Source organism: Uloborus diversus, chromosome 5 (assembly GCF_026930045.1).
Source record: "Uloborus diversus isolate 005 chromosome 5, Udiv.v.3.1, whole genome shotgun sequence".
Taxonomy (NCBI): Eukaryota; Metazoa; Arthropoda; class Arachnida; order Araneae; family Uloboridae; genus Uloborus; species Uloborus diversus.
In genome coordinates, this window is record NC_072735.1 from 50,954,163 (window position 1) to 50,976,211 (window position 22,049).

The 22,049-nt window shown below is 33.3% G+C and overlaps 1 protein-coding gene across 1 annotated transcript in view; it reads right to left on the minus strand.

Annotated features, from left to right (window-relative positions):
* Positions 1–22,049, minus strand: part of LOC129222917 (cell adhesion molecule Dscam2-like) — a 564,289-nt gene that overhangs the window by 231,522 nt on the left and 310,718 nt on the right. The window contains 1 exon segment of the mRNA XM_054857478.1: positions 2,261–2,408. Coding sequence (XP_054713453.1) covers positions 2,261–2,408 — 148 coding nt within the window.

A 22,049-nucleotide genomic window follows, 5' to 3' on the forward strand; every position in this document is an offset into this window, starting at 1 on the left:
GTTTAAACAATATTTTCCCATGAAATATTGTATTTTTTATGCTGAACTCAAAGATATAATTTAATTCTCAAAATATATTTTGGACGATTAAAATAAATTGTTAAAAGCATGGTAAGTGACTGACAAACTTGTTTTTAAAATGTGAATCAGTTACCATGTTTTTAATAAATATTTAAAAATCATCGAAAATGTATTTCGGGAATTTAGTTATACCATTAAATTGAACTTAAAAAATACAATATTGTAGGTAAAAAGATCGTTTTCACAAGATATAGTTTGCGAGGAATGTTTCAAAATACGTATTGTTTTGCTTCAAAAATTTCAGTCAGTCAACCATGAAATTCCCAAATACGAAATTGAAACAGTTTAACAGTTTGTTAACCTTGAAAGTTATAGGTGAAATATCTAATAAAATATGATGAATTGTTTTATTTCCGCATTTCTTTTGCCTATATTTTAGGTTTGTTGAAAAATATCTAGATTTAAAAGAAAAAAAGTGTCAATGTTAAAAAATGTTACTTCTGTAAAACAAAAATACATCATTGAGATAATGTCAAGAAATCTTTCAAATATTCATTAGTTTAAATATTTTCAGTCCGGTTGCAATGTCGGAGGGAAAATTTCCGACTTCGACTCTTAGAATTTTAAAGCCATCGACTCCGACGCCGACTCTTTAACCCCAAAATCAATCCGACTCCGACTCCACGACTCTGAATCTGACTCTGCTCCATGGCAGAAACGAATGCATGGAGATAAAATCATTGACTTCTATCTTGGTGTTTTAAGGCCTTCAACTCCCTTCTCTGATTCCTTTACCCCCAAATCTTTCGGACTCCGACTCCAAAACCTTGATGTTTATAAAAAACATTTTTGGAAATCACGTTAATTTGTACCAAAAACAGCGAAAAAATCATAACAGTATGCACTGATAAAAATACTGATATTCAGGATTAAACCTGTACATGCAATATACAGTCAAACCCGCTTAATGGCAATTTTTCAGGAAAAAATATTTAAATAAGCGGGATATTCTATTATCCAGGATAAAAAAACACGAATCAACGGTGTAGTACACAGAAATTTTATTACATTAAGCGGGATATTCTTTTATTCGTTATTCCAATAAGCGGGCTCGGCATTACCTTCAAACAATCTGAAGAGTTTGATACTAAATTTCATAAATTAGTGAACAATATCCGTGGTATATAAAAAAATCATTTTCTAGAAACATTATCATTGATGAACATTTAATAGTTTTAAAATAGAAAACCATCAAAAACTGAGGGAAAAAAACATTGCTAGTAGTACTGTGTAATAAAAGAATTGGTAGAATACCTATTAAAATTCTTCTAACAAATTAAAACGAGCAACATTAAATTTTGTAATTTCCACCTAAGCAAATAGTAGTTTATTGTTATTACTTAAAAAAAAATGTTTTAATTCATGAAGTTTTCTTACTTGAAAATACAATTTCTTTACAGTGTTAATTTTTTTAAAATAATGTAAAAACCATTAAATAGCGTTGCAAATGAGATGCAACAGCGGTTTGAATTTCACCATGATTAGTCAAAAATTGTAAAACAGTTTATTAGAGAAGAGGCAAAATTGTCATTGTGAACCATTTTTTGCAGCTATATTTGAAACTTGGTGAAGGATTATAATTTCACTTTGTACTGTGGTTTTAAATTTTGTTTTTCTTTTTTCTATAATCGAATGATTTTTTGTATCTTTTAACTTTTAGAATAAGTTGACATAAAAATCATTAGGCACTAAATTTGGAAAATTTAAGCATTTGTTTTTAAAAAATGTTACACGTACGTGACACATATTTATATCTGCTGTTGCTATGAATATATCAGATATCAATAAGTAAAACAGTTATTTTTCATCAAAATCTTGTAAAAAAAAAGTTCTTCATTAGTTTAAAACACAAATTGCAGAAGTACAAAAAAAAAAAAAAAAAAAAAAAAACTGCTTCAAACGAATAAATGTCATCAGCGACACAAATATAAAATATCTTTTAACAAACTACAAGTTTATTTCCTTCAGTGTAAACTTTTCCACTTTATGAATATATATTTATTCAGAAACTTTAGCCTATCTTTGAAAACTCTACGAAGTAAGCAAGCTTTCAAACTTGCTAAAAGAGTTTGCTCTTTAGTTGAAAAGAACTTTTAAATAATATTTGAAGAGCACAGCGGTGCTCTTTAAAACATGCAAAGTACTAAATAAATATTTAAACATTTAAATCAGAATTTACCTCGTTTCACTATCGGGGTTCAAAGGAACTTTATCTTTCAGCCACTCAATTGTAATAGGCTTTTCTCCAAAAGCTTCACACTGGATATTCAGCGAGTTTCCTTTCGTGACGCGATGCACTCGGAAGCGAGTCTCAAAATGCGCAGCAACTGCAAACAAAAGAATGTCAAAATAGCCTTTCAGATTTCGGTACCTTTCAAATTTCGCCAAAAAATATAATTTTACTACAACACATAACATAATCATAATATTCTGAAACATAAATTATGATAAATATGATAAAAATATAAAAATTTAATAATTTATCAAGACACTGCAACATGATAAAGGTATCAAAACACAAAATTTCAAACAAAAAATGATAAGGTGCATATACTAAATAATACCAAATACATTCTGTGAGGCAAGGAGTGATACGTCATCAGGGGGAAGAACAGGCCCTATTTCACAAAGCTCTTTCTGTCCAGAATTTGGAAATGTCTTAGAAGCATGCGATTTTCCCAGAGAGCTTATTAACACGGACCAAAAAAAAAAAAAAGAAAGAATCACTAACGAGCTGAGATGCATCCGCTCAGTTCAGAAAATAACGCACTTGAGAACGCCGGCCAGTAAAAAGACGAGGAACAGTTACGGTTACAAGGAACTTTATTAGCCGGCGATTTCAGTTATGTTCATGTTATAAAATTCGCAGGTGAAGAGTTGCATGTTTTCTGAACTTCCCACATTCAGGACAGAAATAACCTTGTGAAAAAAGTTCTGACCCCCCCCCCCATTAGGTATCAGTCCTTGCTTTTCATAATTTCTTTGGTATTATTTTGTATTTTTAATATCTTTATCATACTGCAATTTCAAGATAAGTTGTATATTTATGATGGGTTTATCATATTATATTTTCTTAATAATTTATGCTTCTTCTGAATATGTTTGTACTGTTTTCGTTTCTAATAGCTTATCGCTTACACTACAGATGCTAAAGAAGTTATGCACCACTGATGCTCTATTTGTAACTCATGGGTTGAATACGAAGTGTTAAAGTTTACAAATGTAATCTGTTATCATTTTTTAAAAAATCATACAAAAATGAAAAATATGCACCAAATGTATGTTAAATACACAAAAAAGATAGAATTTGCATCAAAAGTTAACTTTCCGAAAAAGAAAAAAAATGACACATTTAGTTGCTTTAATTTTTCCAGAGCACAGCGTGAATAGGGTAATTGCAAACCTCCAATTTTCAAATCAAAATTAGCATCATTACCGGTTTATGATAACTAAAATAAGTAATCGAAACTCTATAGTGTAAAATAACCATGAGAAAACTACATCAATTGTTGTTCCATTCATTTGGTTTCTTTCAATCCAAACTGTCACTTCTCCCGCACATTTTATCACACGCCACGATCTTGTTCTTTGTGCGTTTGGCTTTGGCATATATACAACAAAATGGTATATTTTAGTGACGAAAATATATTAGAAACAACGAAAACACTAAACAACACTCAAAATGTGTTATACATACGTGTTTCAACGATTGCTCTGTTAATAACAGACAACTGTACTCATTGATTGCCACGCCGCCTGAACGCAATACACGCACACACAACAAGAAGAAAAGTAAGCAAGAAGAATGAATGTGCGTCTTTTCGTTATTCAAAAGAGTTGCAGGTCAGAACTTCAAAGCTCACGGACCGCGGACCGGTGATTCTCATCGCGTTCTTGTATAAAACATTTGTTATTTTATTAGTGCGAACAGTTTTGGATTGCTTTTATCTTTGTTTTAGAGTGAAGGCACGGAATAATTGTTTCCCCGTGCATCACTGTTAAACAAACCACGCGATAACCAGATAAGCTGCGATTGGTTAAACTTGATTTAATCTCTTTTGGCCCAAAACTCACTTGTGACTTAATTCTTTTCTGGAAAAAAACACGAGTTTTAGTCTCTAATTTCAATACGACAAAACTATGTTTCGAAAATTTAAAAAGTGTTAATTTATTGCTTGATACAATATGCCATCTTTACCATCAAAAAAGTGATTTAATGAAAAATTTTTACTTAACAGCTTTTGGAAACAAATCCTTCATATGCGTTTGTAGCAAAGCATAATTTCGTAAATATTAATAAACTTCACTACAGTCTAAAATGCAACTAAACCGATTTTCTGGTTGAAAGTTCGCTTACACCCTTTTTATTATAAGCGTTGCCTCAATAACTAGCCTTCATGTGGCTGTTCGCATTTTACGCATATAAAAAAAAAGATATTTTTTTAATCTAAGCTTCAGCTCGGGGTATTTTTCTGTCAATTTCAGACAAACGCCTGTCGCAGGAAACGCTTAGAAAAACGTCGATAACTGGTTTAAAAGATGCCAAGTTTTCAAAAAGCGATGAAGCACAACGTTTTAGGAATGAATTTTTCATACTGCAGTATATTTTTCCGCCCTACTTCTTTTGTAAGAGAGATTGGACTAAGAATGAAGAAGAAAGTTTTAGCCGGTAAATGCGAACGATATCTTAGAAATAATTTCAAGCTTTTTGCAATTGCTGACGAATGTATCCATTTTTAAAAAAATATCAATATATTTAGGAAATATAATCACTTAAATATTAATTACGAAACGAAGTTAACAAATACTTGCTATTTTACTTGAAGTGATGAAACATTAAAAAAAAATAGCTTGAGAGCTACGTTTATCGTACAGAATAAACGTTCTTGAGACTGAGTTAGTTTTGAGCATTGACAATGTTTTAGAAGAAGCATAATCTTTCACTTTCATAAAAGTAAGCTTTTATAATATTATCTACATGAATGAAACTCCAATTTAGGGTTTATTCTTTGGAAAGTTTTTTTTTTTTTTTTTTTGGTTCCTTAGATGTTTATGGAATAGTGCATGGAAGTATTCTGGTACAAACGGACTCTTAAAGGGGGATTTTTGAAATGCGTAAGGTATAAAACATTAAACTTTTTTAAAGGACTTTTGTGTAGTATCTCTTAAAATGTAACTAGAAAACGCTTCTTTAAAGTTTGCATGCACAGATATGCTATTTGAATCTTTAACGTCTCAATAAACTCATATGATTCGGTTGTTGAGAAAAGAAAAAACAAATAATGAAAGTAAAAATTACATTGTTATTGAATTAAAATTCTTCGCAGAGAGTAAATTTTGTTTTGGATTCCGGTATTATATTTGCTGTCACTTTTTATGTCACGTTGAAAAAAAAAACATACAGTAGTATAGTGTAGCTATTTCAGGCCTATTCTTAAGAATAAAGAAATCATCTTACCGTGCTGCAACGAGGTTTATTGTTCACCGAAAGATGTGTTTCTGGTATATTGAATTTAGGGGTTTCTTCTTCACTGTTACAACGTTCAGTCATTATCGCACCAAAACACGGATTGCATGTGATTCAGCGAACTTTCTTGGTTGTCTCTTTCATCTTTGGTACAACCAATTAAAAAGTAACAAGCCGTAACGTACAATTTAGTTTTCTGTATATGCACTTCAAATTAACACTTTTATAGTTTCTGAAACAACTGAAAATTCGATTGCAAATGAAAAAAAGAAAGAAATAAATCACTTGTAGGAAAATTCCATAGCATCATTAAAGCCTAAATGTCTTGTCGTCTGTGATTTTAGCAACCGTTTTACACATTTTCAAATTTTCACATTTTTCCTGCACTCGATCAGGCAAAAACATGCGTAATGGTATTTTAGAGATATTGTAATGTACCTGCATTTTTTCTTGTTAATTATATACTAATTCCACTTTATTAACTCATTTATACATCATTTGGCAATCATGTGCAGATATTATGTTTTCATAACAAAGAGGAATTTTTTAACAGAAGTGATTTTGTAATTTATTAAAGCATTTGTTTGAACTTGTCTGACTTGTCAATCCTCATTTTTCAATTCTTGCACTGATTTTTTTTGGAGGGGGGAAGGGGGCTTTTTAGAAATTTTTTGGGGAACAAGTTTAGATGCTGTGGTGTAATCCACATTGGATTCCCTTATTTTTTGTTTGCTTCGATTTCGCGCAGATTTCCTCAGAGCTAACTTTTGATCTAACCCGGTCTGTGATTTTAGAAAAGTGATGACGTCAGAACAGACGGTTATTTCGTGTGTGGCGCCAGTGTCTTTTTCCCCGCGATCATAGGCTGCCGAATATGGTAATGCTTTGTTTAAGAGTTTTGATTTGTGCATTTCGATCACCCGTTTTGTTATCGGTGTAACGAACTTTTTTGCTTGCCACGTAATTTGCTCGCATATTTCGAGAGTTCATAATTTTCCTCCGTGCTGTGTTGACGTGCGCGGGGCTTGTTTGTTTTTTTAGCGGATGTGCCGTTTCCCGCTATGTCTGGCCAAACTTCCCGATTTTGAGTCGGGGATGTTCATTATGTCCCCAACCTGCCTGCATGTGTGTGCTTGATGTTTTTGGATGTTAGTTCGCATATTATGATGGCCTAAATTGGAATTGATAATGTATTAACATTGTGTGCTGATGATGTTTCGTCCCAGTGCTGCCGACCGGGCATCGCACGGTTTGTGTGCCAATTTTTGGGACATCATTCAACTTGATGAAAATAAACTTCCTTATTTACCATTCTAAACTTTTGTGTGGACTTTTCATGTTTGGATTTCAGCGGGCCTGCGAGGCGAGATCACATGATGGGTGAGACACTTCCAATTTATTTCTGTAATTACGTAACTTAAAAGTGCCAACTTTAGTTATCTTTAAAAGTGCTTGACCTGTATGATGATGTCATGTGTGTCTGATTGTCCCCGTCATATAATTCTCACACTTACGAGTTGTACGCTTCATTGGTCAAGGGGTTCTTGCGATTGTCGTGGTTGCAAGACTCCGGCTTGGGTTCAATGCACCCACTATACGATACGGTTGCCTTTCCAATTAATTCCCCCCTCACCTTGGGGGACCTACACGACATTTTTGGTGCGTGACCAGTCCCATCTTGGGGTGTGACAAAGTTTTTTTTCTAAACAAAATGAATAATTTGTGTGAAGAATTTTGCTGGGTTAATCAGACTCAAAATGTGTTTTGGGGGTCTAGAGGTGCAAATTTTTTTTTGATATGTTCAATATGCATTTTGATATGTTGACATGACCAAAAATATTTGATTTGTGAATATTGTGAGAAAAAAAAATTTCTCGGAATTGATAATCATGAAAAACAGAAATCATATTCGCAGAAATAGTGCACCTCGTGCTGTTATTTCTAACGGTACAAATAACGTGAATTCAAATGTAAACACAAATGTTACACAAACCCCTCAAAACGTTTCAAGGTCTCCTAATGTAAACAAATCGCCTTTTATGTTGCATGTAAACAATTTTAGTGGTGATTCCACTCAGGTTGAATATTTTGTAGAGCAAGTAAAAGATATAATTGAAGTTAATTCTTGGCAAAATAAGAAGGGGGTGCTATATTTAAAAAGTAAATTGACAGGAACTGCACTCAAATATATTTTGGAAACACCTGATTTACGCTATTCTGATTCAGTAGAAAAAATAACTGATGCTTTGTTGACATTTTTCAAGACTGTCACAAATATTTATTCTATGAAAGATTTTCATGCCCTTTGCATGGAAGAATCAGAGTCAATTTTGAATTTGGCTCATAGAATAAAATTAATTACCACTAATGTTTTCAAAATTAAAAATCCAGAATTCCAGAATGAGATAATGTTGCAGAAATTGCTATCCACTATCCCTTCAGACTTTAGATCCAAAATTTTGGAGTTGAACATAAAGTCTTTTGATTCAGCTGTAAACAAAATTGAACAATTGCAACAATTAGAACGAGATGTTCAGTCTTATGACCAACCTCAATTTTCTGATGAACAGGTAGTAGCTCTTAACAAAAAAATCGTGTTTTTAGAAGAGCAGTTAAAAAATGTTGAAAATCTCAATGCAAATTCACAAATGAACTCTGATGATTGTTTACCTAGAAAAAAGTTGTTTACTTCTATGGATGATTTGTCTGATGATGATGAAATTCCTTTAAAGCGTTCTGATCAAAATGGTGTGTTTCATGGGAAACAAAAATTTTGTAATGATAGAGAAAGTGCTAAAATCATTTGTAATTTTTGTGGTAAATTGGGGCATGTTCAATCAAAGTGTTTTCAATTTGTGAAACAATTTAATAACAATGTGAGATTTCAAAATAAATCTTTGTCGAGAAATTTTTCTCAATGTAATAATGTAAATGCTAGAACTGATAATTTGTATCGGCGAAGAAATGAACGTTTTCGTTTGCATGAAAATAAGGAGAATAGTCAGGTTAATTTTTTGAGTTATTCAGAAATTCTTAAAAATAAGGTGACATATAATGATGTGGGAACTCAATTTTCTCCAATTAAAAGTGTTCAGTGTTCGCAGACTGTTCGCGTTAACACAATTCAAAATTCTGTCCCACTGACATCAGAGAATTCGTGTCAAATGCAAAATCAGACACCAATGGTAAATTTTGAACATCATGTTCCAAATAGAAGTCTGTCGGTACAAAATCCAGAGCCCAGATTTCAGTTCCCACAACCTATTCATAACACTGTTGAATTGTTACCAAATTACAATTGTAATTTCATACCTAACAATATTCCCATGGTTAAGAATTCATATTCAGGTGGAGGTAATTCTTCATTAGTTCAACCAGTTGTTGAACACAGAGCAAATTTTGCTAACCAAAATGTTGTTAATGGACAAAATTTTTTGAACTCTAATGAAAATACACAAAATATCCATAATGGTAATAATGCTGGTTACAATGTACACAATTAGGTTTTTCCACCTCCTCCTGGTTTTAACTTGTCATTTTTGCCTGCAAATAATGCTGTGATGTCACAACCACCTGTTTTCGACAATTTAATGCCTTTTCATCAAAATTTAAATGTGATGGGCAATAATCCTGTTAATCGTGGTGCTTTTGTATCTGATGTGACTCGCTCTAGTGGTTATAGTTGCTCGAAACCTGTTAGAAAGTCTACCGGTGTCATTAAATTGGGTAAAACTCTTGCAACTCAAACTTCTCCTGTGAAAAATAATTCATCATTGTCGGTTGAAGCTCGGGAATTTATTCCTGCTGCTCTGGTAAATGTAAGATTACAAAGTTCACATCATGAGGACTTGTCAAATAAGTTACCATTGGTCAAAGTTCAAATTTCGAATTTGTTTTTTTCCTTTTTTGATTGATTCTGGAGCTAGTCTAAGTATTTTGAGTGATGATGTTGTCCAGAAAGTTAAACAAATTGTCAAAATCAAAAATTTAGGAAGAAGAATAACTGTATCCACTGTGAATTCCAGTGTAGATTTTATTTCATGTGTAGAATTCTCATTTAAAATTCAAAGTAATTTCTTTCGTCATTCTTTCTACACGATGAATATCAGAGATAATTCTCCATTTGAGGGAATTCTTGGTTATGATTTCTTAACTAAACATAACATGTATATTCTCCCTAAAGAGAATGTATTATTTTATGACGGTAACAAATTTCCTTTGTTGAGGAGCCCTCATGAACTTGACAACAATGTAAACTTGTGTAATAATTGTAGTGCTTACACATCTCCCACTTTGGAAGCAATGAATAGAGTTCAGGTTTTTTCACAACAATTTGTTGAACCAAAACAAACTGCTCTCATTAAAGTTTTTGCTCATGGGAAGTTAGACAACAAATCACATTTTTTGTTTACAATTTGTGATTCGGTAAATTCAGTTAAAATTGAAGACTCAATAATTGCTATTGATGAGGACTCGAATGGGCAGCTGTGCAAGAAAAATTCTTTTTATCTATACGTTGAGAACAATTCTTCTCAAAAAGTCCATCTCAATAAAAACATGACTTTGGGGCATTTGAGTCAAATTGACCATATTCAGGAGATTGAGAATAAAAATAATGAGCATTCACTGAACTTTATTCAGGCGTCTAATGAAGTTGTGCAACTCAGGAAAAAAGAATTTAACTTGGAAAATTTTAATTTGGCTCATTTAAAGGATAATCAACTGTCTGACATGCAAAAATTGTTGAAAGAAAATACACAGTGTTTTTCAAGTTCTTTGAACTCTCTCGGTCATTCAGACAGAATCAGAGTTGATTTTCAATTTACTCATGATTATCCAATTAAGGCGCTTCCTTTCCCCATACCTCAGAGTCTTCAAGAAGAAGCTAAAAATTAATTAAATCAATTACAAGAGGCTGGCGTGATTTCTAGGAATTTATCTAACTATGGTTGCCTCTGTCTCCTGGTGAAGAAAAAAGATGACGGATCAGGTGTACAAAAGTACAGATTGGCCTTAGACTTAAGACTTTTAAATGCCATAATTGTTCATTCATCTTACCCGCTTCCGAAGATCCATTCCCTGATCAACTTATTGTCAGAATACAAATATTTTTCAACTTTGGACTTACATGCTGCCTATCATCAAATTGATTTACCAGAAGAGTACCGAGACAAATTTTCCTTCACTACACCTTGGGGTACTTACGCTTTTCACAGAATTCCTTTTGGCGTGGCCAGTGGAGCGAGCATACAACAACATTATTCTGACACTGTTTGTGAGCAAACAAACATGGATGGAATTTTTAGTTATCAAGATGATTTGATTGTAGGTTCCAGAACCTTTGATGAGATGAAGGCTAAGCTTCAGAAACTGTTTTCAGTCCTTAAAGACTTTAACTTGACTCTGTCACCAAAGAAATGTCATTTTTTCATGGATAAAATAGATTACCTGGGATTCCAGATTTCCCAACATAAAGTCTTGCCAATCTCGTCAAATATTGTGAAAATTACTTCCTTTCCTCCTCCAAAAACAAAGAAGCAGCTGAAGCGTTTCATTGGTATTTGCTCATATTACAGAACACTCATATACAAATTTTCTGATTTGATTCATCCACTGAACCAGTTGACCCATCCTAAAGCAGTTTTTAAATGGACAGATGAAGTAAATGAGTGTTTTCAAAAATTGCAAGAGGTGTTTTTCAAGAATCCATATATTGTTCAACCGAATTGGAATGAGAAATTCTATGTGAACACAGATGCAAGTGGACTGGCAATAAGTGGTGTGCTCTTGCAAAAGAGGGATGGTTTGTTTATCCCCATCTCTTTCTTCTCGAAATTGCTTTCTCCAGCTGAAACAAGGTATCCTGCTATAAAGCTAGAATTGATGGCAATTGTGAAGTCTCTCGAAGCATTCAAGTCATACATATTTAATCGCCACATCTTTTTGTTGTGTGATGCCAAAAGTCTGAAATTTTACAGTAAAAACTCGTCTCCTGCATCTTTAACTACTCGGTGGCTAATGACTTTATCTGAATACAATTATTCCTTCTTACATTTGGCTGGTGGAAAAAATTTATTTGCTGACATGCTCTCTCGCACAGACCTTACAAATCATCAAGTTGATATAGTATCAGATCCTTCTTTGTTACGTGATAAACGAATTAACCCTGTGGTTGACACAACTATCGATAAGGGGGAAGCTTTACCGGAAGTTGTTGAAGTGTATGAGGATAATACTGGGAATTGTGTAAACACTGATGGTTTTGATCAAAATGTTAATTTTGTTGATAATGTACAGAATTCTGGTACACTTTTACAACATTGTGTTAATGTGTTGAGTTTACTTGATGTTGGAGAAAAGGAGAAAGATCCTTTGTTACAAATAACTCAGTCGACAATTTTAAAAGAGTAATTAAAGGATCCTAAATTATCTGTCATTTATAATAATATTCTTAATAGAGTTGCTCTTGAAAAACATAACAAATTTTGTATCCATCCTGAAACTTTGATTTTAATGATGTGCAAAAGTAATTCATCTATTGATGATCAGGAAAATTTGAAAATTGTCATTCCTGATTCTTTAAAAGCTAAAGTTTTAAGTATTGCTCATCATTCACATCTTGGCATAAATAAGACGTATGCATTCTTAACTGAAAATGTTTATTGGGAGAGAATGTATGTTGATTGTTTAAATTACTGTGCTAGTTGTACTAAGTGCATTCAGGCAAAGCCTCATCGTATAAACAAAGCACCCTTTCAGGAAACTTTTTCACCTGTTAAATGTAATCAATTGGTGACACTCGACATTGTTGGACCTTTTAGCAACAACAAATACATCTTAACTGTCATTGATGCCTTTTCGAGACACTTAGAGTTGTATATTTTGAATAATATAACTGCTGTGTCAGTTGCTAAATCTTTCTTTAAATACGTCACTTTGTTTGGCAGACCTGAATTAGTTTTGACAGATCTTGGTCGTCAGTTCAATTGTGAACTGTTTGCTAAATTTAATCAGCTTTTTAATATACAATTAAGACATACAACGTCGGCAAATGCCCAGGCTAATACTCTGAGTGAAAGGGTGAACTTGTCCATTAAAACTTCAATTAAAGCTTTGCTAGCTTCTGGTCTTGATTTTGATTATGCTGTTGATGTTCATAAAGCCTGTTATAACGCGTCCACACATTCAACTACTGAATTCTCTCCTAATCTTGTTCACTTCGGTCGGGAGTTGTCTTTGATAACAGACATTGTTAATTTCAATATTAATCCATCTTTGGATTCGGCTTTTGAATTGCACAAGCTCTTAGAGCAACTTCAATTTGTGTATCGTGAAGTCTACCGGAATTCTGTAACTAAAAAGTTGGCACAAAATCAAAGTCATAATGAAAATTGTAAACCTCGTAATATTCAAGCTGGTCATCTTGTGTACTTGAAGTCAAAAAACAAGTACAAACCTTCATATGATGGCCCATATTTTGTTAAAAAAGTGATATCACCCGTATTGCGTCTTATTCAGGAATTGAATAACAAGCAGGCACCATTGAAGAAAATACATGTAAACCGTTTGGTGAAGTTCCAAAAAAGACAATCACATTTGGGTGGTGAACAATCTGGGAATAAGAACAATGATGTTGGGAGACCGGAATCTCCTATCCCATTTCAGGTACCTGTGAATGCTGATGTGGTTCCTGCTGTGAGACCCCAGAGCCCTGATGCTTCCGCCGGACCGTCTTCGGTTCCTGATGCCGTTCCTGTGCCTGACATCCCGAATGATATTGGAGCTCCTGTTCCCCAGCATGATCCTGTGCCGGTGCAACAGACCAGATCCCCATACCAGCTTCGGCGACGTTGAGTGGCTGGATGTGCGCTGCCGCCGCTGTGTCCCTGTGGCTCCTTCTGCTGACCGCGATAGTGATTGGGCCTCTGAAATAATAGTGCTTAATGATCCTGTCTCCATCTGCCGAGTGCCATGAAGGGACCTCTGATTTGTGCAAGTGATCCTGATGATGAAGTGATCTCATCAATAGGTGGTAGTGCCTCCAGAAATTTGGTGATAAGTGTTTAAATTGTTTTTTTACAGTTCATGTGCAATTGCTGCTGGTAAGTAAAGCGCATGAAGAATGTGTCTTCTGCAAGACATATGGACCTTGGTCACCTCTTCCAAGATGAAATGCTGTCAAGTATCTTGTATATATTTTTCTTTCTTGACAAATTTTGAATGAAAATTTTGATGTTTGCTGTTGACTTTTTTTTTATGATGATTGATGTTGTGCATATGCTTACCCTTTGGCTTGTGGTTGAAATTTGGAATTGTCCTTGTCACACAATTCTAGTCTTTCTCTTTTGACAAAAATAAATGTTGAGTGATGAAAAGTGAATTTTTTTTTAGTGGTTGATGCATAACATAATATATGCTTGTGAATGAATAGCCAAAATTTTTTTGATGATTGTCTATTGAAGTTAAAAATTCACTTGAAAGGCATTTGATCTCACTCAACTTGCATACTGCTTTGGTTTTTTTTTTTTTGTTTGTTTGTGACCCAAGTGACATGTTGTTGAAAGTAATGGCAGATTTTTGCAAAAGATTTTTTTTTCTGTGCATTACCTTTTAAAAGCAAAATTTTGGAGCAATTTTTTTTTTTTTTGAATTTGAAATATATTTTGGTATGCTCTTGAATTATTGGTCACATGTCTTTGAAAGCATCAAAATAATGGAAAAGTGAATTTAAAATGAAAAATTTTGATACCTGCTCTTGATATTGTATATGTGAAATACCTCTTGTTGTAAATATTAGTTCCCTTGTTGTCACGTTTGTTTGCCCTTTTTGCAGGTTGACTGATTGGAATGATTTGCTCACTGTGAAAGGTTCATTTGATGGTACTTCTTGGTTGGGTTGAGCCCTGTTGAAATTGGTGATCACCTACTTCTTTTGCCCTGTTTTCCCCATTTTGGTTTGTTGTAGAGGTACATTTTTGGCTATCTAAATTTGTTCAGATCTGATTCCTCTTTTCATTTCGACCTCAAAATTTCTCACATTTGGAATTTTTTTTTACAAAAATGAGTTGTTGTAATGTGAAGGAAAAATCTTCCTTCGTACCTCATTCGAAATTGTAACCTTCTTGGAGTACCAATTGAATGATGTGTGACAACTTGAAATGAATGATTTGAATGAAGGGCATTCTGTGTCAACATGTAAATATTTTTCTTTGTTTCTTTGTGGAATTCCATGTTTTGTGAAGTGAATTTGAAGCATGCAATTTTTTTTTGAAATGACTGAAAATTTAACATCTCCTCTGATCAGAGCTAATTCATGTGTGATATTTTTTCCGTTTTAATGAATGCTGCAGTTGCCATGTGTACACATTTTTGATTTTCGGATTCACTAGTGATTGTAAATATTGCAGAATTTGATATATGGCCATTTTGTATATTTTTTTGGTACCAATGAAAAGTTTTTGCTGCATTTTGAGAAGTGAAAAATTTTTTTGATTGAGATTTTTAATGCACCCATGTTCTGTGTTAGCTGAAACACTGTATGTATAAAGAGAATTGCATCTGAGTAATTTGATTGTATGATGTGTAAAGTTTGAAAAAATTGAAGAAAAGTTTCAATTGATGCAATGCCAAAATCTTTCAATTTGATGCAAGTTTTTTTTTTTGAAAATGAAAAATTTTGAATTTGATATTGTGAAATGACATGTAAAAAAATTTAATGCATCAAATGTTTGTTGTGAAATGCCAATTTGAAAATTTTGAATATCCTTGTATATATGGAGATGAATGAAAGTGAAAAATTATATTGCTGATCAGTATACTTTTGGCATGTTTTGGCCTTTTTGGAAAACCTTTGAAAGAGAGTTTTTTTTAATTAAAATTTTTTTGGCCATTTTGCTCTCTTTTTGTGTTTGGCATTTGAAAATTTGAATCGTTTGACATGCTTGATGCCATTGTATATAGTTGATTTTGAAAATTTTGGCAATTTTAAGAAAAAAAACAAATTTTTTTTTTTGTTGATGCTCTTTTGGGAAGTTTTTGAGGCTCAATCGGAAGTGTTAAAAATTTGAGCAGCACGTGCCAATTTATTTTTTTTGTTTGCAAATAAAAGCTTTCGTACATAATTGTTTGCCCTGTGTTGTGCCTTCTTTGAGCATTTTGATGATTACGTGGCTTGAGTAGAATTTCGATGCACAATTTTTTTTTCTGACAACCTATTGAACATTTTTTTGTGATTACACCTGTTGTGAAAGGCTTCTTTACAGCTTCTGATGTGTGCATGTGCCTATTTGTACTAGTTGTACCTGACGATTTTTTTTTCTTCTCCTGTTTGACCAATTTTTTTTTTTTTTTTTTTCAAAACTTTGTCGAAGGGGGGAAATGTGGTGTAATCCACATTGGAGTCCCTTATTTTTTGTTTGTTTCGATTTCGCGCAGATTTCCTCAGAGCTAACTTTTGATCTAACCCGGTCTGTGATTTTAGAAAAGTGATGACGTCAGAACAGACGGTTATTTCGTGTGTGGCGCCAGTGTCTTTTTCCCCGCGATCATAGGCTGCCGAATATGGTAATGCTTTGTTTAAGAGTTTTGATTTGTGCATTTCGATCACCCGTTTTGTTATCGGTGTAACGAACTTTTTTGCTTGCCACGTAATTTGCTCGCATATTTCGAGAGTTCATAATTTTCCTCCGTGCTGTGTTGACGTGCGCGGGGCTTGTTTGTTTTTTTAGCGGATGTGCCGTTTCCCGCTATGTCTGGCCAAACTTCCCGATTTTGAGTCGGGGATGTTCATTATGTCCCCAACCTGCCTGCATGTGTGTGCTTGATGTTTTTGGATGTTAGTTCGCATATTATGATGGCCTAAATTGGAATTGATAATGTATTATCATTGTGTGCTGATGATGTTTCGTCCCAGTGCTGCCGACCGGGCATCGCACGGTTTGTGTGCCAATTTTTGGGACATCATTCAACTTGATGAAAATAAACTTCCTTATTTACCATTCTAAACTTTTGTGTGGACTTTTCATGTTTGGATTTCAGCGGGCCTGCGAGGCGAGATCACATGATGGGTGAGACACTTCCAATTTATTTCTGTAATTACGTAACTTAAAAGTGCCAACTTTAGTTATCTTTAAAAGTGCTTGACCTGTATGATGATGTCATGTGTGTCTGATTGTCCCCGTCATATAATTCTCACACTTACGAGTTGTACGCTTCATTGGTCAAGGGGTTCTTGCGATTGTCGTGGTTGCAAGACTCCGGCTTGGGTTCAATGCACCCACTATACGATACGGTTGCCTTTCCAATTAATTCCCCCCTCACCTTGGGGGACCTACACGACAGATGCTTTTAGTTTTAATATAGTGTTACATCGTTTCGGTTAGCTAATCTTAAAATTGCGGATCACGGGCTTTAAAAACTTTTGTGGACGGTCCAGTCGTCAATTGTAAAATTAGTATCGTAAAATGGTCCAACTATGGGACATTTTTCGATGTTTCCAATAAAAATTCTGTGTACATCCATGATATAGAAATCTGATGACTTTAGTAACGGTAGTTATACTTCTCATCTTTCAAATGAAATGTTTAAAAAAATCTAAGTTGTAAAGAAGAGGAAGGGAAATTTTTTTCCTCGTGACCTATAGTTGTACCCCGTAGAGGTACAACAATCTACCTCATTTTAATGTAGAAAACACAATCAATTTGGTCTGACCTATTGTTGTCTGAGGCTACAAGTTGCCCTTTTGTTGAAACTGCATCGAGAATTTTTTTAATCCATCATTTTACCTTTTTTTTTTTTAAACTTTCTAAGGTTTAACAATCAATTATCGTCTCGAGTGATTATTAAACTTCAACATGGTAAATGTGGGTAACGTTCTTTTGTATGCGCCTAGCTTTTGACATAGAAACATTTGGAAACTGGAAAAATCTCAATAACAAAAAGCTACTGATTGAAGGCTACTTATAGGCCAACTAAAGGTACCTATATTTAGGTCTCACAAAATACGTACGTCTGACAAGCTCTATACGGAAACAAAAATTTTGAAAACTGAAATGAGAAATTACATTTCACATTCTTAATTTCATCAAAATAAATAATTTTCTAAAATTAAGTCAGTTTATATTTGGTCAGAATTTCAGTCAGCATCTTCTGCAAAAACGCCCATGAATACGGGTGATAGGGCGACCCCCAAGCTTTTTTCTGTCATTTCTTGCCATTATTTACAATAAATAACACAAAATGTGATGAAAGCATCCCTGCAGAGAATAAAATAAAGCTCCAAGCCACCAAAAACCGTGAAAAATAGTTGGCCCTTTGTTCTACCCCAACATTCCTATCTTCGATAAATGTTGAGAGCTTGTGAAAACTAGGAATCATTTTAAGTAAACAAGTGGCTTAATTCATAACTGACAAAATATTAAAGCAAATCTGAACCTACCAAATCTTGGAAAACAGTATAAGTGGTCTGCCCAAAGGAGAGATTTTGCTTTTCCACGAGTGAGTCGAATCACTCACTAAGAACGACTAAGTTATCTCAGGCATACAACAACAATGGCAATATCTTATGAAGTGTATTTAGTTACATAAATGGTTACACTACCAGGTGAATTTTTTTGGATCTCGTAAAATCAAAAAAGAAGTCACTAGAGAGCAAAATCATCACCAGGGTAACAGTGGCCCATTGTTGCCCCCTTGGCACAAAGTTGTACCATTTTACGGTAGATAAATTTATAAAACCATAATACAGTTACAGAGATTGTACTTCATTTTTATGCAAATAGATCTTAAAAGAACTTTTTTATATTTTTGTAAGCAATTGTAGATATGAATGATTACCCAGAAAAACATTGCTTGTTGGAAGATTTCAGTGATTTTTTAAAACATGTATTTTTGTATTGTACGAATTTTTGTTTTCGAAGTTTTTTAAATAGATTTGACGCAGCGTTCCTTGCGAAATAAACAACATTAGCCAGATCTTGAGTAAAAAAAAATCATTATGTTACGTATGGATTAGGTCCTTCTCATTATCTTTCTAATTTGTTCCTTTCTTCAGATTTACATTAAAAACATTTTATCGTTTCTTTTTTACTGCATACAATGCAGTGCCGAGCATATTAGATGATAAATGAATTTTAATGAATTACACGAAATAAATGAATAATGCAATACCGATATAAACCATACATTTTCTCCAGATCTGAACGTGGCTGCGTTTCTCTCTCCCAATATCAATTATATTTTATTTGATATCAAACGCAATACATTTTTTTTTTTAAATTTTGAACTTTGACTAAAGTCTCATTTTTTTCTTTGAATATAATAATACTTCTTGATCCAATAAAAAAATCAACTCAAAGAAGGTGCACAAAGAAGGTTTACGTTAGAGTAAATATTAATGCAATTATATAGTTCAGTTATATTGTTGAATTAAATTATCTTGTACATTTTTGTTTCTTACGGGCTAAATTTCCACTTATCACTAGATTTTCTAAATCTCAAAACAAACGAAGTTGCGCATTATGATCTCAAATTGTAAACTTTCTGCAAATACTTTGCGGACTATTTTTATTTTCAACACAAGGAACGTAACTAATTTCTTTCTGGAAGAAGAAACTTTTCACATAAAATAAAACATTTGCCTTAATTAAATGCCATGATTAAAATTTAACACTTCTCCTTTCGAATTATTTGCTTGAAAGAAAGCAAAAGTCAAAGCGCTTTGAAATATCTCAGTTCAAGGATTTTATCTTTGAAGTAGTTTTAAATTAACATTGTTTTTTAAACTGTTGTTTTGCTTAATACATAAACAGTTAATTGTTTTGTCAACATTTTAATTAGTGATTAAGAGCCATAACCACCGTTATAAATACACAAAATCTGCAATGTGTTTGAGAGAAATGAACATTTCAATTTCACTTTCTAGGATTTTTCATTTTTTTTTTTTTTTTTTGCCTTATTTAGTGTAATTGTTCAGTCACGTTTAGGGAAGATTTGATTTAACAAACTTACACTCGTTTACATAGGACAAGCTTTTTTTTTTTTTTGACAAGTTATATAAAGAGTCGTAAAGGCGCAGTTTTAAAAAAAAACTGCTTTACTTGTAATTAAATAGTTTAACTTATTTAATAACTTCTAATTTTCAAATTTGGTATTTTATAAAAACACCAAATAATTTTATCCATTTTCCAAGCCCTTTACGAATAAATTTATTACTGACGATAAACTTTTTCCTTTTACCAGCATCAAGTCATAAATCATTGAAAAGGAAAAGCGTTCTTTACTTTAGCTCATTTTTATTGTATCTCATCAGTACCATTTCTTCCGTATTAAAAAAATTAAGATGTTAAAAAAAAAGAAATCTGCAAGCGAAAGTCTCTTTCCGTTAGATACATTACTTTCATTGCTACGATGAACTGTAAGAACATAGTGGAGACGTTCTACAAAATCAAAACTTTAAGCAGTACTGTGAAATTGGAGAAAAAATTGCCGACTCCGGCTCTGACTCTGGGAATTTTAGAGACTCCTACAATTTCACCCTAAAATCAGTTCAACTCTGACTCCGACTCAGAAAGCACTTGCAGAGTGCTTGCTGAGACTTTGAGGGAATTTTAATGCGACTCTTTTACCCCAAAATCAGTTCGACTTTTGTAAGCACTGGCAAAACTGCGGACTTTGAGGGAAAGTGACTGACTCCGACTCCGACACTTGAAATCGCAAACCTTCATCTCCGTACTCCGACTATAACTCCTTTACCCCAAAACTTGTCCTACTCGACTCCGCAGTCTTGGCTCTAAGCTCTGCTGTTAATGTATCAATTAAAATCGATTGAAAATCTAGGCATTCGATTTAGTTTTGTATATAAGTACATAAAAATAAAAGTTATGTTTTTAGTGTAATAATTAGTTATTTAGTTAGAAAATACAACATGACTTTCAATTCTTTAACTTTAAATATTCATGGTTAGATTTAAACGTTCAGTAAGTAATCTTCCTTTCTCACTCTAATCATTCATCCAACACTGGGACACCACCGCCATTTAAATGTTAAAATGAATTACTGGAAATGATAATGAAGATTTTTTTTTCAATGTAAAAATGGTAATTACAAAACGTTAAGCGCGCACTTTCATCAAATAAGACGAAGATAACATAATTTGTGTCATTAGTAATTTTTTCCCGCTATTCCATATCACGTGGTCAATTTTAATTACATTTCCTCTTACCCATGTTATTCTTTATCAGATGGTGAGGACTTTTGAAGGCTAGAGCTTTATACTAATGACTGTTTGATGGAATTGTAATCCGAATGATTACGTCGTTAACGTTAGGGGCACAAAGGTATTTTTACCATGTCCTGTTTTTATCCACTTATTTCCCGTACTTGTCCTTTTCTTTGACTGTCTTAAACGAAAGAAATCTGAGAGGATTAATTAGTATCGATCCTTCCTGGAAGTCAATGTTTCCAACTGATTTACGTACTATGATCTCCTTTTCTTTTTTGTTGGAATATTTCTTCTTCTTCTTTTTTTAGTGGATTTTTAGTTTTTGCATCTATGAGAGTGACGGCTTTTGTTCGCTTTCGAGGGATTAGTGCTTTGCATCGCAAATTAGAAATTAAAGAAATAAAAAAGAAAATATGTTCGTTCCTAAGAGAATATTTTTAGTCTTTGCGTTAAAAATGCATTTTTGGAAGAAAAGTGTCTCCTTATCTTGAGTTTTTTAAAACTTAATATAAATATTAAAATAGTCCTTTCTTTGAGGGGGATTTCATAAAAATTGCTACCTTTTTCTAATTGTCATTTTTTTAGGGGGGGGGGGTATTTTTTTTTATCTTCCTAAGATTGCTTTCCGTTAAAGGATTTACGCGATTACAATTGAACAAAAATTTTTTTTTTGAACTTTTTATCTGAAAAACAACGCCGATTTTGACTTACATATGTAGATATTCTGAAAGTATAGCTATCCTTTTCAGAGAAACTTATAATCGTTTTAAAGTAGAAATCATTTTGGTGTGTCAACATGTTCCTTATTAGTAAGTCTCTTACCCAAGTTATTTCTACGTTTTGTCTTAAATTAGTTTTCTAAAAAAGGACAGTCAAATTTACTTGCGGAGCTCGATTTGTTTTTCTTTTTTTCAAAGAGCGGTGAAGATTGGGGTAACGGGAATGCGTACTGGGATTTTAAATATTCACATATTAAAAAAAAAAGTAATAATTACCGCCCCCCGCCCCTCCTTAAAAAAACGTCATATGAAAACTATACGTGAACCACTTTATTCAAACTTCAAACCGCAGTCTGCAATTTATCATCAATCATGAAACGGTTTTCGCATTTCGGATGATCTGTTTGCACGGTAACCGTCCAATTTTTTACAAAGCAAATATACTACTAATCAAACTTTTATAAAGAGCAGAGAACCCCCCCAGTGCAAAAATTTCAAAACTTTAGCATACCTTTTAAAGTCATAATTTATATCAACCACGTCTAAACATAGAAGACGCTAT